The sequence below is a fragment of the Ranitomeya imitator genome, chromosome 2, assembly GCF_032444005.1.
Source record: "Ranitomeya imitator isolate aRanImi1 chromosome 2, aRanImi1.pri, whole genome shotgun sequence".
NCBI classification, from domain to species: Eukaryota; Metazoa; Chordata; class Amphibia; order Anura; family Dendrobatidae; genus Ranitomeya; species Ranitomeya imitator.
The window spans coordinates 133,054,740-133,071,714 of record NC_091283.1 but is presented as its reverse complement, the minus strand read 5'-3'; the positions used below and the strand labels follow the sequence as shown (position 1 = coordinate 133,071,714).

Sequence of the window (16,975 nt, the reverse complement as noted above, 5' to 3'; positions counted from 1 at the left end):
CTGTGCTGCTTTGGCCGGTTCGCTCCAGTGATTGCTGGAGGTCACAACTCCAGAACGGGGCCAGATCGCGGCTCTCATAGACTTATACTGAGAGCTTGTGACCGTTACTGCTGACTTCCGGCCAGTCTGAAGCTGTAGTAACAAGATGGTGGCATGGGATTGGAGCGGCACTAGGAAGAGCAGAAGACGGCAGCTGGTACAGTAAGTATAAGACTACGGTCAGTGACCTTGGATTAGTGACACCACTCCAGCACTGAAACAAAAATAAAATAATGCTGGAGCTGGGCTTTATATAGATAAAGATTTAGGATTAAATCAGTGTTAGTTTCGGACCACCCTTTTAGATTGGGTCAATCTATTTGGCATATCTAGGTACATCTGCCATGCAGGGGTCTGGGACGGTCATTCATCCCAAAATTCAAGTGAAATACAATGAAATCTCATTTACAACATTGCCATTGTAATAAGCAACAGATTTTTTGCAGTGGAAAATATTTGGTGTATTCGGCTTGTGGGAACATATCCTAAAGGGGCATTTCCATGATATGGTTTACTTGAATACCAACTGCACATGCCATCAAAGCCTGATCAGTGCAGGTCCAACATCTGCCTTCCATCCCGCTGGGCATAGCCAATGTGCGTAGCAAAGTCGTGCTTATTGTGTGAAAGCTCTTTATGTGTCCCCTGAAAATACATGTTGTGAGGCTTAAAAGATATAGACGCCTTTGGGTTACTTAAATGTAGATATTTTTTGGTTAAAAATTATTTTTGCATTTTTAACCTTCTATATCCTCTGCATTTTACAGTCTATGGCTGGCTGCAGAATGAGCTAACTGAGAAGCCGTCAGTGAGCTTGTTCTGCTGGGAGAGTTTCTAACTTTTATCTTCAGAACCCCTCTCGGCGGACTCATTGAGCTGAATTTATGTGGTCATAATTAAATCAGCCAAAAACAGCTCAGAAGATCAAAAATGATGAAGCTCACTGAGAGATTCCCAGGTCCCTCACTCTGCAGCCAGCAATAGACAGCGCAATGCAGAAGACAAACTGTGCGCTATATTTAATGCAACCCAACAGCAAAAAGGATTATTAATCAAAAAGACATAGAATTGGCATGGAGAGGGTCCATATTCATTAACGATCCTCTGCTGAGTCATTACTGACATAAGGAGAAGATCCTTTCCTGACTCCTCCCTCTTGTCCAGGAGACATTTCTCACATGGAGCTCAGTAAAATATTTACTGTTGACAAGATAAACAATACCAAGTAAAGTAATCAAAGGAGCAGCGCCGGCCATGGATCAGCAGACATATAAGGATACGGGGCTTCATGGCTGCCTTGTGTTCTGTTCCTAGACATATACAGCCAGGAATGAAGGCAGCGCCTCGTGCATGAAGCAGTATGGCAACCCAAGACCACCCGACTGCGGATACAAGGGGTTAATGCCTCTTTATAAAGTCAGAAGCATTCGGAGATACATTGTGGCCTGATAGACTTCTGGAACCGGCACATATGGGTTCTGTACAACTGAGAGCTATAACACCGCTGTGTGAATAAACCCTAACGATGATTAGTGTAATCTATGGCAAGCCAGGGGATCACTGCAGCGGTAAGCCGCCACGTGTGCTCCTCAACATATCCTCACGTTAGGGGGATTGCCCCCACTATGAAACCTCAAATAGATCCATAAAATGGCTAGGATCTGTTCCCTAGAGCTGATCACACCACTTTAGAGCTTTCCTGGGATGCCAGTGGTTGCCCATCCCTGGTACACAGGCAGGGGATGCCAGCGGTTGCCCATCCCTGGTACACAGGCAGGGGATGCCAGTGGTTGCCCATTCCTGGTACACAGGCAGGGGATGCCAGTGGTTTCCCATCCCTGGTACACAGGCAGGGGATGCCAGTGGTTGCCCATCCCTGGTACACAGGCAGGGGATGCCAGCGGTTGCCCATCCCTGGTACACAGGCAGGGGATGACAGTGGTTGCCCATCCCTGGTACACAGGCAGGGGATGCCAGTGGTTGCCCATCCCTGGTACACAGGCAGGGGATGCCAGTGGTTGCCCATCCCTGGTACACAGGCAGGGGATGCCAGCGGTTGCCCATCCCTGGTACACAGGCAGGGGATGCCAGTGGTTGCCCATCCCTGGTACACAGGCAGGGGATGCCAGAGGTTGCCCATCCCTGGTACACAGGCAGGGGATGCCAGCGGTTGCCCATCCCTGGTACACAGGCAGGGGATGCCAGTGGTTGCCCATCCCTGGTACACAGGCAGGGGATGCCAGAGGTTGCCCATCCCTGGTACACAGGCAGGGGATGCCAGCGGTTGCCCATCCCTGGTACACAGGCAGGGGATGCCAGCGGTTGCCCATCCCTGGTACACAGGCAGGGGATGACAGTGGTTGCCCATCCCTGGTACACAGGCAGGGGATGCCAGTGGTTGCCCATTCCTGGTACACAGGCAGGGGATGCCAGTGGTTGCCCATCCCTGGTACACAGGCAGGGGATGCCAGTGGTTGCCCATCCCTGGTACACAGGCAGGGGATGCCAGCGGTTGGGTCTGCCCCAGTTGTGTCCTCAGCACTGGAAGTCTTTGTACCTAATGCACCTTTTTGATAAGTAAACTGCGGTGAATCACTTTTCTGCATAACACTTTTCACAGCGTATTTCATGGCCAATAAATTCCACAGGTCTTAGTTATTTCTTAAATATTTTGCTCTTTTCTTTTCCTTAATTATTGTTATTAAGTGGTTACAAAGGGTCTTTATTCTCCCAGTCTACAATGCCACCCCCAACACAGTAACATCACATAGACCACATGCCCTTAGGTAACTGCCTTCATCCTTGTAAAATTTCTCATGCTTGTGCTTTCCTGCAGCGCTGGCATTGGACGGTACATGGCATTGTATCCCATCAGTTAGGTACTTACCTGCTTTTCTGTGAAGGCGGGTTACCAGTGACATTTGGAATCTAGCACATACAGGATAATTCATTACAAATTTATGTGAGTGTAGACATCTGGGCTCATGCAGACACTTTTATTTTCGGTCCGAGTGCGCTCCGATAAAACATGGAAGTGCACTCTGACCAATGTCATGCTACGGGACCGTGCACATGCCAGATTTTGTCTTCAGATCGAGCCGGTCTGAGGAAATCACTGCATCCATGAGTTCAATCCGATGTTCGGTTCGCATTTGGCTATACAAGTCAATGAAAAACATCGAACTGCAAACTGAGGCCGGGGTCAAAACTAACGTATAAAAATACGGTCCGTTTTTTTATGGCGGAGATACACAGAAAAGTTCCTGAACAGTGATCCGTATTCAATGCGAGGATGCGATTTTTTTCTTCAAAAAATATCTGTGTGTCATCCGTACGGCATCCGTACGGCGAGTTTTTTTTCAAAATGGACATATAGTGGATCCGTGGCTCAAATATTCGTGAAAACATATATACAGTCTATATATATATGTATACTGTACATATTTATATTTAATAGAGCTAGATAGCAGAAAAGCCGGTAATTCAATTGCCGGCTTTTGCTATCTCCTTCCCAAACCCGACTGGATATGAGACCTGGTTTACATACAGTAAACCATTGCATATCCATTATATTTTTACATATTCCTCACTAATAATGTTAATAGTGTGTGTGTGCAAAATGTTGGAGCACTAGGTGTTAAAATAAAGGGTTAAATCTTGGGCTCCCGTGCAATTTTTTCCGCCAGAATGGTAAAACCCCTGACTGAGGGCAGGTATTAATAGCCTGGAGAGGGTCCATGGTTATTGCCCCCCCCCTTGCTAAAAACATCTGCCCCCAGCCACCCCAGAAAAGGCACATCTGGAAGATGCGCCTATTCCGGCACTTAGCCCCTCTCTTCCTACTCCCCTGTAGCGGTGGGATATGGGGTAATAAAGGATTAATGTCACCTTGCTAATGTGAGATGACATTAAGCCTGGTTAATAATGGACAGATGTCAATAAGCCACCTATCCATTATTAATCCAAAATTAGTAAAGGGGGAAGTGGGAAGAGAGTGGCTAAGTACCAGAATAGGTGTGCCTTGTCTAGGGTGGGCAATAACCATGGTCCCTCTCTAGGCTATTAAAGGGAACTTGTCACCTGCTATTAAAGGGAACCTGAGACAGCGATTATGACCCGCCCATCAGACCGGACCGGGGTGATTGACATACGAAAATGGAGAGATTACTAAGGTATTTTCACAGCAAAGGTGGGGAATCGGGGGATATGAAAGGTACTGATGTAAAGTTGAGCTCAGGCCCTATTGAACCATATTTTTATCTCATATCGAAAAAACGGGGTAACAGGTTCCCTTTAACCCCTTTCTGACATGGGATGTACTATCCCGTCGAGGTGGGGTGGGCCCCCATGACCATGGACGGGATAGTACGTCCAGCGCGATCGGCGGCGCTCACGGGGGGAGGGCCGCCGATCGCGGCCGGGTGTCAGCTGTTTATCGCAGCTGACATCCGGCACTATGTGCCAGGAGCGGTCACGGACCGCCCCCGGCACATTAACCCCTGGCACACCGCGATCAAAGATGATCGCGATGTGCTGGCGGTATAGGGAAGCTTCCCGCAGGGAGGGGGCTCCCTGCGGGCTTCCCTGAGCCCCCCGCAGCAACGCGATGTGATCGCGTTGCTGCGAGGGTCTCACCTCCCTCCCTGCTTCCTCCAGCCCCGGATCCAAGATGGCCGCGGATCCGGGTCCTGCAGGGAGGGAGGTGGCTTCACAGAGCCTGCTCAGAGCAGGCACTGTGAAGCCTGCAGTGCTCTAAGTGAGATCAGTGATCTGACAGAGTGCTGTGCACACTGTCAGATCACTGATCTGTGATGTCCCCCCCTGGGACAATGTAAAAAAGTAAAAAAAAATGTTTCAAAATGTGTAAAAAAAAATAAAAAAAAATATTCCTAAATAATGAAAAAAAAAAAAAATATTATTCCCCTAAATACATTTCTTTATCTAAATAAAAAAAAAAAACAATAAAAGTACACATATTTAGTATCGCCGCGTCCGTAACGGCCCGACCTATAAAACTGGCCCACTAGTTAACCCCTTCAGTGAACACCGTAAGAAAAAAAAAAAAAACGAGGCAAAAAACAACGCTTTATTATCATACCGCCGAACAAAAAGTGGAATAACACGCGATCAAAAAGACCGATATAAATAACCATGATACCGCTGAAAGCGTCATCTTGTCCCGCAAAAAACGAGCTGCCATACAGCATCATCAGCAAAAAAAAAAAAAAGTTACAGTCCTGAGAATAAAGCGATGCAAAAATAATTATTTTTTCTATAAAATAGTTTTTATCGTATAAAAGCGCCAAAACATAAAAAAATGATATAAATGAGGTGTCGCTGTAATCGTACTGACCCGAAGAATAAAACTGATTTATCAATTTTACCAAACGCGGAACGGTATAAACGCCTCCCCCAAAAGAAATTCATGAATAGCTGGTTTTTGGTCATTCTGCCTCGCAAAAATCGGAATAAAAAGCGATCAAAAAATGTAACGTGCCCGAAAATGTTACCAATAAAAACGTCAACTCGTCCCGCAAAAAACAAGACCTCACATGACTCTGTGAACCAAAATATGGAAAAATTATAGCTCTCAAAATCTGGTAACGCAAAAAATATTTTTTGCAATAAAAAGCGTCTTTCAGTGTGTGACGGCTGCCAATCATAAAAATCCGCTAAAAAACCCGCTATAAAAGTAAATCAAACCCCCCTTCATCACCCCCTTAGTTAGGGAAAAATTAAAAAAATGTATTTATTTCCATTTTTCCATTAGGGCTAGGGTTAGGGCTAGGGTTAGGGTTTGGGCTAGGGTTAGGGCTAGGGTTAGGGCTAGGGTTAGGGTTTGGGCTAGGGTTAGGGCTAGGGTTAGGGCTAGGGTTAGGGCTAGGGCTAGGGTTAGGGCTATGGTTAGGGCTAGGGTTAAGGCTACAGTTAGGGTTGGGGCTAAAGTTAGGGTTAGGGCTAGGGTTAGGGCTACAGTTTGGGTTGGGGCTATGGTTAGGGCTAGGGTTAGGGCTACAGTTTGGGTTGGGGCTAAAGTTAGGGTTGGGGCTAGGGTTAAGGCTGCAGTTAGGGTTGGGGCTAAAGTTACGGTTAGGGTTTAGATTACATTTACAGTTGGGAATAGGTTTAGGATTAGGGTTAGGGGTGTGTCAGGGATAGGGGTGTGGTTAGGGTTACCATTGGGATAAGGGTTAGGGGTGTGTTTGGATTAGGGTTTCAGTTATAATTGGGGGGTTTCCACTGTTTAGGCACATCAGGGGCTCTCCAAACGCGACATGGCGTCCGATCTCAATTCCAGCCAATTCTGCGTTGAAAAAGTAAAACAGTGCTTCTTCCCTTCCGAGCTCTCCCGTGTGCCCAAACAGGGGTTTACCCCAACATATGGGGTATCAGCGTACTCAGGACAAATTGGACAACAACTTTTGGGGTCCAATTTCTCCTGTTACCTTTGGGAAAATACAAAACTGGGGGCTAAAAAATAATTTTTGTGGGAAAAAAAAAGATTTTTTATTTTCACGGCTCTGCGTTATAAACTGTAGTGAAACACTTGGGGGTTCAAAGTTCTCACAACACATCTAGATAAGTTCCATGGGGGTCTAGTTTCCAATATGGGGTCACTTGTGGGGGATTTCTACTGTTTAGGTACATTAGGGGTTCTGCAAACGCAATGTGACGCCTACAGACCATTCCATCTAAGTCTGCATTCCAAATGGCACTCCTTCCCTTCCGAGCCCTCCCATGCGCCCAAACGGTGGTTCCCCCCAACATATGGGGTATCAGCGTACTCAGGACAAATTGGACAACAACTCTTGGGGTCAAATTTCTCCTCTTACCCTCGGGAAAATACAAAACTGGGGGCTAAAAATAATTTTGGGGGGAAAGATTTTTTTTTTCAATTTTCACGGCTCTGCGTTACAAACTGTAGTGAAAAACTTGGGGGTTCAAAGCTCTCACAACACATCTAGATGAGTTCCTTAGGGGGTCTAGTTTCCAAAATGGTGTCACTTGTGGGGGGTTTCTACTGTTTCGGTACATTGGGGGCTCTGCAAATGCAATGTGACACCTGCAGACCATTCCATCTAAGCCTGCATTCCAAATGGAGCTCCTTCCCTTCCGAGCCCTCCCATGCGCCCAAACAGTGGTTCCCCCCCACATATGGGGTATCAGCGCACTCAGAACAAATTGGACAACAAATTTTGGGGTCCAATTTCTCCTGTTACCCTCGGGAAAATACAAAACTGGGGGCTAAAAAATAATTTTTGTGGGAAAAAATTTTTGTTTTATTTTTACGGCTCTCCATTATAAACTTCTGTGAGGCCCTTGGTGGGTCAAAGTGCTCACCACACATGTAGATAGGTTCCTTAGGGGGTCTACTTTCCAAAATGGTGTCACTTGTGGGGGGTTTCTACTGTTTAGGTACATTAGGGGCTCTGCAAACGCAATGTGACACCTGCAGACCATTCCATCTAAGTCTGCATTCAAATGGCACTCCTTCCCTTCCGAACCCTCCCATGCACCCAAACAGTGGTTCCCCCCACATATGGTGTATCATCGCACTCAGGACAAATTGGGCAACAAATTTTGGGGTCCACTTTCTCCTGTTACCCTCGGGAAAATACAAAACTGGGGGCTAAAAAAATAATTTTTGTGGGAAAAATTTTTTGTTTTATTTTTACGGCTCTGCATTATAAACTTCTGTGAAGCACTTGGTGGGTCAAAGTGCTCACCACACCTCTAGATAAGTTCCTTAGGGGGTCTACTTTCCAAAATGGTGTCACTTGTGGGGGGTTTCAATGTTTAGGCACATCAGTGGCTCTCCAAACGCAACATGGCGTCCCATCTCAATTCCTGTCAATTTTGCATTGAAAAGTCAAACAGCGCTCCTTCCCTTCCGAGCTCTCCCATCCGCCCAAACAGTGGTTTACCCCCACATATGGGGTATCAGCGTACTCAGGACAAATTGTACAACAACTTTTGGGGTCCAATTTCTTCTCTTACCCTTGGGAAAATAAAAAATTGGGGGCGGAAAGTTAATTTTTGTGAAAAAATATGATTTTTTATTTTTACGGTTCTACATTATAAACTTCTGTGAAGCACTTGGTGGGTCAAAGTGCTCACCACACATCTAGATAAGTTCCTTAAGGGGTCTATTTTCCAAAATGGTGTCACTTGTGGGGGGTTTCAATGTTTAGGCACATCAGGGGCTCTCCAAACGAAACATGGCGTCCCATCTCAATTCCAGTCAATTTTGCATTGAAAAGTCAAATGGCGCTCCTTCGCTTCCGAGCTCTGCCATGCGCCCAAACAGTGGTTTACCCCCACATGTGGGGTATTGTCGTGCTCAGGACAAATTGTACAACAATGTTTGGGGTCTATTTTCTCCTGTTACCCTTGGTAAAATTAAACAAATTGGAGCTGAATTAAATCTTTTGTGAAAAAAAGTTAAATGTTCATTTTTATTTAAACATTCAAAAAATTCCTGTGAAGCACCAGAAGGGTTAATAAACTTCTTGAATATAGTTTTGAGCACCTTGAGGGGTGTAGTTTTTAGAATGGTGTCACACTTGGGTATTTTCTATCATATAGACCCCTCAAAATGACTTCAAATGAGATGTGGTCCCTAAAAAAAAATGGTGTTGTAGAAATGAGAAATTGCTGGTCAACTTTTAACCCTTATAACTCCCTAACAAAAATAAATTTTGGTTCCAAAATTGTGCTGATGTAAAGTAGACATGTGGGAAATGTTACTTATTAAGTATTTTGTGTGACATATCTCTGTGATTTAATTGCATAAAAATTCAAAGTTGGAAAATTGCGAAATTTTCATAATTTTCGCCAAATTTCCGTTTTTTTCACAAATAAACGCAGGTACTATCAAAGAATTTTTACCATTGTCATGAAGTACAATATGTCATGAGAAAACAATGTCAGAATCACTGGGATCCGTTGAAGCGTTCCAGAGTTATAACCTCACAAAGGGACAGTGGTCAGAATTGTAAAAATTGGCCCGGTCATTAATGTGCAAACCACCCTTGGGGGTAAAGGGGTTAATCTCTGCCCTCAGTCACTGGCTTTCCCACTCTTGCGGAGAAAATTGTGCGGGAGCCTACGCCAGTTTTTTTCCACGATTTAACCCTTTATTTTAACACCGAGATCTCCCAAATTTTGCACACACACACTACTAACATTATTAGTGAGGAATATGTAAAAATATAATGGATATGCCATGGTTTACTGTATGTAAACCATGTCTCATATCCTGTCGGGTTTGGTAAGGAGTTAGCAAAAGCCGGCAATTGAATTACCGGCTTTTATGCTATCTAGCTCTGTGTTAAATATAAATATATATATGTGTGTGTCAATGACATATATACTGTATATATATATATATATATATATATATATATATATATATTCTATGTGTAAACATTTATTTTATTTGTTCTATTCTAACCTGTCAGTGTGATTTTACTGTACACCGCACTGAATTGCCGGCTTCTCTATAGAACACCGCTGCGTATTTCTCGCAAGTCACACTGCTGGTCCGTGTGTAATCCGTATTTTTCTCACCCCCATTGACTTTCATTGGCGGATTTTTCTCGGAATACGCTGACAATCTCAGCATGCTGCGATTTTCTCAGCCCATAAAATACGGCCGAGAAATATACGGCAGATAGGAGCTGCCCCATAGAGAATCATTGGTCCGTGTGCAATGCGTTGTTTTTGCGTCTCTCACACGTCCGTAAAACTCGCTGGTGTGACCCCGGCCTTAATATGAGAAACAATTACCATATAAATACCAACTCAGTGTAATCGGAATACAGTTATCTACAGCAATAAATATAAATAGTGATCTGATGGTTTCAGATATAAGGTGTTCTGATATTTCTGATTTGTGTTTCTTTTAGAGTTGCTGCAGTGCACAGAACTTCATTTCATCCTGAAGCTGGTACTGGATGCTGGCAACTTTATGAACGCTGTAAGTGATTTGCTCCATACATATTGTAACTCTGTATATATGAGGATCAGCCAGTTCTTCACTCCCAGCAATCATCGTCCATCGCTATTTTCCAGCATGCTGACATATTCTCTTTACGCTGTCTTTATTTATTTATTTCAGTTCTTCAATACAAAAAGTGAAACTCATATTATATAGAGTCATTACAAACAGAGTGATCTATTTTAAGTGTTTATTTTTGTTAATGTTGATGATTATGGCTTACAGCCAATGAAAACCCAAAAGTCATTATCTCAGTAAATTAGAATACTTTATAACACCAGCTTGAAGAATTATTTAAAAATGTGAAATGTTGGCCTTCTACTGAAATGTATGTTCAGTAAATGCACTCAATACTTGGTCTGGACTCCTTTTGCATCAATTACTGCATCAATGCGGCGTGGCATGGAGGCGATCAGCCTGTGGCACTGCTGAGGTGTTATGGAAGCCCAGGTTGCTTTGATAGCAGCCTTCAGCTCGTCTGCATTGTTGGTTCTGGTGTCTCTCATCTCCCTCTCAATAATACCCCATAGATTCTCTATGGGGTTAAGGTCAGGTGAGTTTGCTGCCAATCAAGCACAGTGATACTATTGTTTTTAAACCAGGTATTGGTACTTTTGGCAGTGTGGACAGGTTCCATCTCCAAAAACCTTGTTGGCAGAGAAAAGCATGAAGTGCTCTAAAATTTCCTGGTAGATGACTGTGCTGACTTTGGTCTTGATAAAACACAGTGGACCTACACCAGCAGAGGACATGGCTCCCCAAACCATCACCAATTGTGGAAACTTCATACTAGACCTCAAGCAGCTTGGATTGTGGACTCTCCACTCTTCCTCCAGGCTCTGGGACCTTGATTTCCAAATGAAATGCAAAATTTACTTTCATCTGAAAACAACATCTTGGACCATTGAGCAACAGTCCAGTTCTTTTTCTCCTTGGCCCAGGTAAGACACTTCTGGCGTTGTCTATTGGTCATGAGTGGCTTGACACAAGGAATGCGACACTTGTAGCCCATGTCCTGGATACCTCTGTGTGTGATGGTTCTTGAAGCAATGACTCCAGCAGCAGCCCACTCCTTGTGAATCTCCCCCAAATTTTTGAATGGGCTTTTCTTAACAATCCTTTAAAAACTGTGGTTATCCCGGTTGCTTGTGCACCTTTTTCTACCACACTTTTTCCTTCCACTTAACTTTCTACTAATATGCTTGGATATAGCACTCTGTGAACAGCCAGCTTCTTTAGCAATGGCCTTTTGTGGCTTACCCTCCTTGTGGAGTGTGTCAATGACTGCCTTCTGGACATCTGTGAAGTCAGCAGTCTTCCCCATGATTGTGGATCCTACTCCACAAGTGACCTTTTTAAATGCTTAGGAAGCCTTTGCAGTTTTTTTTGTTAATTATTCTAATTTACTGAGAAAATGACTTTTGGGTTTTCATTGGCTGTAAGCCATAATCATCAACATTAACAGAAATAAACTCTTGAAATAGATCACTCTGTTTGTAATGACTCTATATAATATAGGAGTTTCACTTTTTCTATTGAAGAACTGAAATAAATTAACGTTTTGATGATATTCTAATTTTGTAAGAAGCACCTTTACTTTCTTAGGGCTCGAGCAGATGACCATATTATTGGTCCGAGTGTGATCTGACAAAACATCGGATTGCACTTGGACCAATGCTATTCTATGGGGCAGCGCACATTTCCAAGGAAAAAACAACTGCATGTCCAAGTTTCATCCGATTTTTGGATCACACTCAGCCATGCAAGTCAGTGAGTCCGTGGAAACCATCAAACTGCACTTGGATGACATGTTAGTGCAGTCTAATTTCCACGGACTGTCATCTGCACCTGCCCTTATCCTGACCGTGCTACATTATTTGACAGATTCACACTTCAGTATAGTGCAAAGAGAATATAAGCTGTGTACAGAGTAGAAACCCATTAGTAACAATAAATGTTCATATCTGTTTGGATTTCATCATAACTTTCATAAAAATAGAGCAGCATACGGTAAAATAACAGACTCCATGATGTAAACCCAATTGACCCATTATAAGTCAGTGGGGTCTTTTGACCACTATAAGTGTCCATCCATGACTTTCTGTATTCTGCTTCAGAGAGCAATACAACAGAAGTGGCTAGGGCATATGTTACCAGAGGTCAGTATTCACAGGACTAAACTGCAGTACCAGACACAGACAATACACAAGAAGGGCTTTGTTTCACCAAGAAAGTGTGTTTTTAACCTGGTGTGAATTTTGCTGTTCTCCTGAATCTGGCATTGTTTTACTCTTTATTTCTGCTCCTCTCCATTCCTGAGTTATGGATCCCTCTTCCCTGTATATAAATCTAATTATTTTAGTCAACTGGGCATGATCCTCAAGATAAGTTGAGGCCCACGTCCACTTGTCTAACAAGATGCTATTTACGGTACATACAGGGAAGAGGAGGACTTATCCTGGAGCGGAGAGGTGCAGAAATAAGTGTCTCTGGTGTGTCAAGTCCTGATGTGACTCCTGGGGGATCTGGGATCAGAAGGTCACAACGTTTATTACATCTCAGGTCCTCTTTAAGATCAGTTTGTTGTTTACCTTGAATTGGAGTGGATTTAGTTTCTTTCAGTGCTGAAAGAGTTAAGGACTAGTGATGAGCGAATATACTCGTTACTCGAGATTTCTCGAGCATGCTCGGATGTCCTCCGAGTATTGTTTAGTGCTCGGAGTTTTCATTTTTCTTGCCGCAGCTGAATGATTTACATCTGTTAGCCAGCATAAGTACATGTGGGGGTTGCCTGCTTGCTGGGGAATCCCCACATGTACTTATGCTGGCTAACAGATGTAAATCATTCAGCTGCGGCAATAAAAACTAAAACTCCGAGCACTAAAAAATACTCGGAAGACCCCCCGAGCGTGCTCGAGAAATCTTGAGTAACGAGTATATTCACTCATGACCCTTTCTCTTCTGGTTGTGAACTCGGAGCTTGAGTTCTCAGCTGCAGCACCTTGTGACCACTCCATTCCACCATATAAACCCACTGCTAACTTCATTCCTTGCTGGTTATAGTTCATCTATATTGACCTCTTTGAAGGAGCCAGTCTATGTAGAAGCTGTGGTGTTCGTTTCTGTTGGAGAAGCTGAGGAGTGCTATTTTCCCACTGTTTGTCATACCTTCCTCATGTTGTCAAGAGCTTAGGCACATGATCAAGCACGAGGGGGGAAGGACCCATCTAGGGACGATAGGGAGTTCAATGATCAGACTCAGGTTTATGTTCGGAGGTGAACCCCTGTCCCTGCTCCCTATCGCCAGGGTCTTCCTCTCTGCCCCAGTGTAACAATAAAAGAAATACAATGCCAGATTCAGGAGAACATCAGGTAAAGAATGATATATTTGTGACAAGTCTCCTCTTTAATCGCACCAGTCTATCAATTGTGTCACAAGCACGTTTTCCACTTTAACAACCTGCATTGTCATAAAGAATATCCAGTTACCATAAAGCTTTTCATCTGTACTTAGCTGTAACACATCATAAAAGAAATATCATGTTTGTTGGATTGATAAGTGAGCATGACATCTGAGAATCCATGGATTACAGGGGTTGTATGAGACTCGAAGAGAGCATCTGTGTTTTTTAAAGAAATTTTTTTTGCTGAAACATCTTTTTTGTCCTTGGGCTATGTCTGGTATTGCAGCTTCAGCGCCTTTAACTTCACCTGTCTTTATGGTGCAAGAGGAACAATTAGATTGTCATCTCCTCTAAACAGAAAGGTTAGGGGAGATGACGGAGTAGGTCGCGTTTCCCCCTTTGTAAGGTGTTTTCTCACAGTCCACTGCACCTTGTGTTACTTTTTGTCTTTGCAGGGCGGCTATGCTGGGAATGCGGCTGGTTTTCGTGTGTCATCTCTGCTCAAACTTGCTGACACAAAAGCCAACAAACCCGGGATGAATCTCTTGCATTTTGTAGTGATGGTATGTGGATGAACTGTGCTGAAACGGACAAAGGCTAAATGGAAACGTATTTTGGGACAAAAATTAGATTATTATTATTTATTTTTATAGTACCATAGATTTCATGGTGCTGTACATGAGAAGGGGTTACATCAAAATACAAATATCACTTACAGTAAGCAAACTAACAATGACAGACTGGTACAGAGGGGAGAGGACCCTGCCCTTGCGGGCTTACATTCTACAGGATTATTGGGAAGGAGGCAGTAGGTCGAGGATTGCAGTAGCTCCAATGGTGTTGAGGTGGTCGTGTGGTCATTACAGGTTGGAAGCTTTCTTGTAGAGGTGGGTTTTCAGGTTCTGTCTGAAGGATCCAAATGTGGTGGATAACCGGACACGTTGGGGCACAGAATTCCAGAAGATGGGGGGGAGAAATCTTGGAGGCGATTGGGTGAGGAGCGAAAAAGTGTGGAGGCGAGAAGAAGGTCTTGGGAGGATCGGAGATTACATGAGGGAAGATATTGGGAGATTACTAGTTCAGAAATATACGGAGGAGAAAGGTTATGGATGGCTTTGTAGGTCAGTGTAAGGCTACTTTCACACTAGCGTCGTACGACGCACGTCGCAATGCGTCGTTTTGCAGAAAAAGTTTTTTCTCCATAGGCTTGTATTAGCGATGCATTGCAAACGTATTGCGCATTGGAACTCCGCCCCCTCCTCCCCGCAACTCACAATGGGGCAGCGAATGCGTTGTAATAATGCATTCGCTGCCCCCGTTGTGCTGCGTTGGCACAGGATGCGTTGGCCCGTCGCAGTAGCCTAAGGCTACTTTCACACTAGCGTCGGCCCGTCGCAGTGCGTCGGGCCAACGTACCGACGCATCCTGTACCAACGCAGCACAACGGGGGCAGCGGATGCCTTATTACAACGCATCCGCTGCCCCATTGTGAGTTGCGGGGAGGAGGGGGCGGAGTTCCGGCCGCGCATGCGTGGTCGGAAATGGCGGACACAACGCACCAAAAAACGTTACAAGCAACGTTTTTTGGTGCCGACGTACGCCACAACACGACGCAACCATCGCACGACAGTTGCGACGTGTGGCAATGCGTCACAATGCGTCGCTAATACAAGCCTATGGAGAAAAAACGCATCCTGCAAACAACTTTGCAGGATGCGTTTTTTCTGCAAAACGATGCATTGCGACGTGGGTCGTACGACGCTAGTGTGAAAGTAGCCTTAGTAGTTTAAACTGGATACGCTGGGAAATTGGAGTGAAGGGATTTGTAAAGAGGGGAAGCAAGAGTGTAGCGAGGAGATAGATTAATTAGTCGGGCAGCAGAGTTAAGGATGGACTGGAGGGGTGTGAGAGTGTTAGAAGGTAGGCCACAGAGGAGGATGTTGCAGTAGTCGAGGCGGGAGATGATGAGGGCATGCATAAGCATTTTGGCAGAGTGAGGGTTGAGGAAAGGACGGATTCTGGAAGATTGAAAATTGAATCCCTACGCCGTACATACATATTGTGGTGGTCACAATCTCATACTATTTGTAAGGAAGGAGAGAACAGTTCCTTTTTTGTATATTTTGGGGAACTTCTCTGTATTCGGGATTTTATTTTTATTTTAGGCAAAAATAATTAATAGTAGCACTAAAATGTGTCATAAAAGCCACAATAATATGTGAGAAATAACAATATTCATTGAATTGTGCTGGATATGCATTGCATAATCATTAAGAAGAGATGCCCTGTGACTCATGTAATATGACTTATTATCAGTCTGCAGAGACCTATCATTTATGCCAAGTTGTATATACCCTGATGCATACAGTATTCCATTAGAATAGAGACTTAAGTGGCCATGATCGGTGCTTTCAGCGGTTTGTAAGGTGGCCGGCTCATTTGTTAAATCTTGTCATCCATTTTTTTCCCATAAAGATTTAAAATCTGAGAAATTGAATAAAACCTAGTAGCACATCAATAAGTGTGCCATTACTTATAGATAAAACAAGCTGAGGAGAATCGTTCTAGATTGTAACACAAAGTGATCATGAATTATAGCAGGTTAGAAAGGGAAATCAATGAAACTTACAATAGTTTCCAGGAACGACTGGTATATAATCTGCCATCATGTAGAAGTCTGTATAGCAATATAATGTCCTGTGAGCAGACCTCAGTATCACCACATGACAAGTAACATATGGACACCCAAACATCACAACCACATATATACAGGGGCGGACGTATCATCGGGGCAGCGTGTGCTCAAGACAAGAGACATGGGGGGCACTACCAAATGAGAAGCAGCTGGAATTGTACATTATGATGAGCTGTTAGACTGTAAAGGGCCCAAATTCTCTCCGCCAATGCATATATACAGTATATACAGTATAGACCAAAAGTTTGGACACACCTTCTCATTTAAAGATTTTTCTGTATTTTCATGACTATGAAAATTGTACATTCACACTGAAGGCATCAAAACTATGAATTAACACATGTGGAATTATATACTTAACAAAAAAGTGTGAAACAACTGAAAATATGTCTTATATTCTAGGTTCTTCAAATTAGCCACCTTTTGCTTTGATGACTGCTTTGCACACTCTTGGCATTCTCTTGATGAGCTTCAAGAGTTAGTCACCGGAAATGGTCTTCCAAAATCTTGAAGGAGTTCCCAGAGATGCTTAGCACTTGTTGGACCTTTTGCCTTCACTCTGCGGTCCAGCTCACCCCAAATCATCTCGATTGGGTTCAGGTCTGGTGACTGTGGAGGCCAGGTCATCTGGCGTAGCACCCCATCACTCTCCTTCTTGGTCAAATAGCCCTTACACAGCCTGGAGGTGTGTTTGGGTTCATAGTCCTGTTGAAAAATAAACGATGGTCCAACTAAACGCAAACCGGATGGAATAACATGCTGCTGCAAGATGCTGTGGTAGCCATGCTGGTTCAGTATGCCTTCAATTTTGAATAATTCCCCAACAGTGTCACCAGC

The 16,975-nt window shown here is 43.9% G+C and overlaps 1 protein-coding gene across 2 annotated transcripts in view; it reads left to right on the top strand.

Annotated features, from left to right (window-relative positions):
- The window catches only part of LOC138662117 (formin-J-like), a 114,570-nt gene that overhangs the window by 56,346 nt on the left and 41,249 nt on the right, over positions 1-16,975 (top strand). For both annotated transcript variants that reach the window (XM_069747265.1, XM_069747264.1), the window contains exons 7-8: positions 9,948-10,018; positions 13,899-14,006. In XM_069747265.1, the coding sequence (XP_069603366.1) occupies positions 9,948-10,018; positions 13,899-14,006 (179 nt within the window). The remainder of the gene's footprint in view (positions 1-9,947; positions 10,019-13,898; positions 14,007-16,975) is intronic.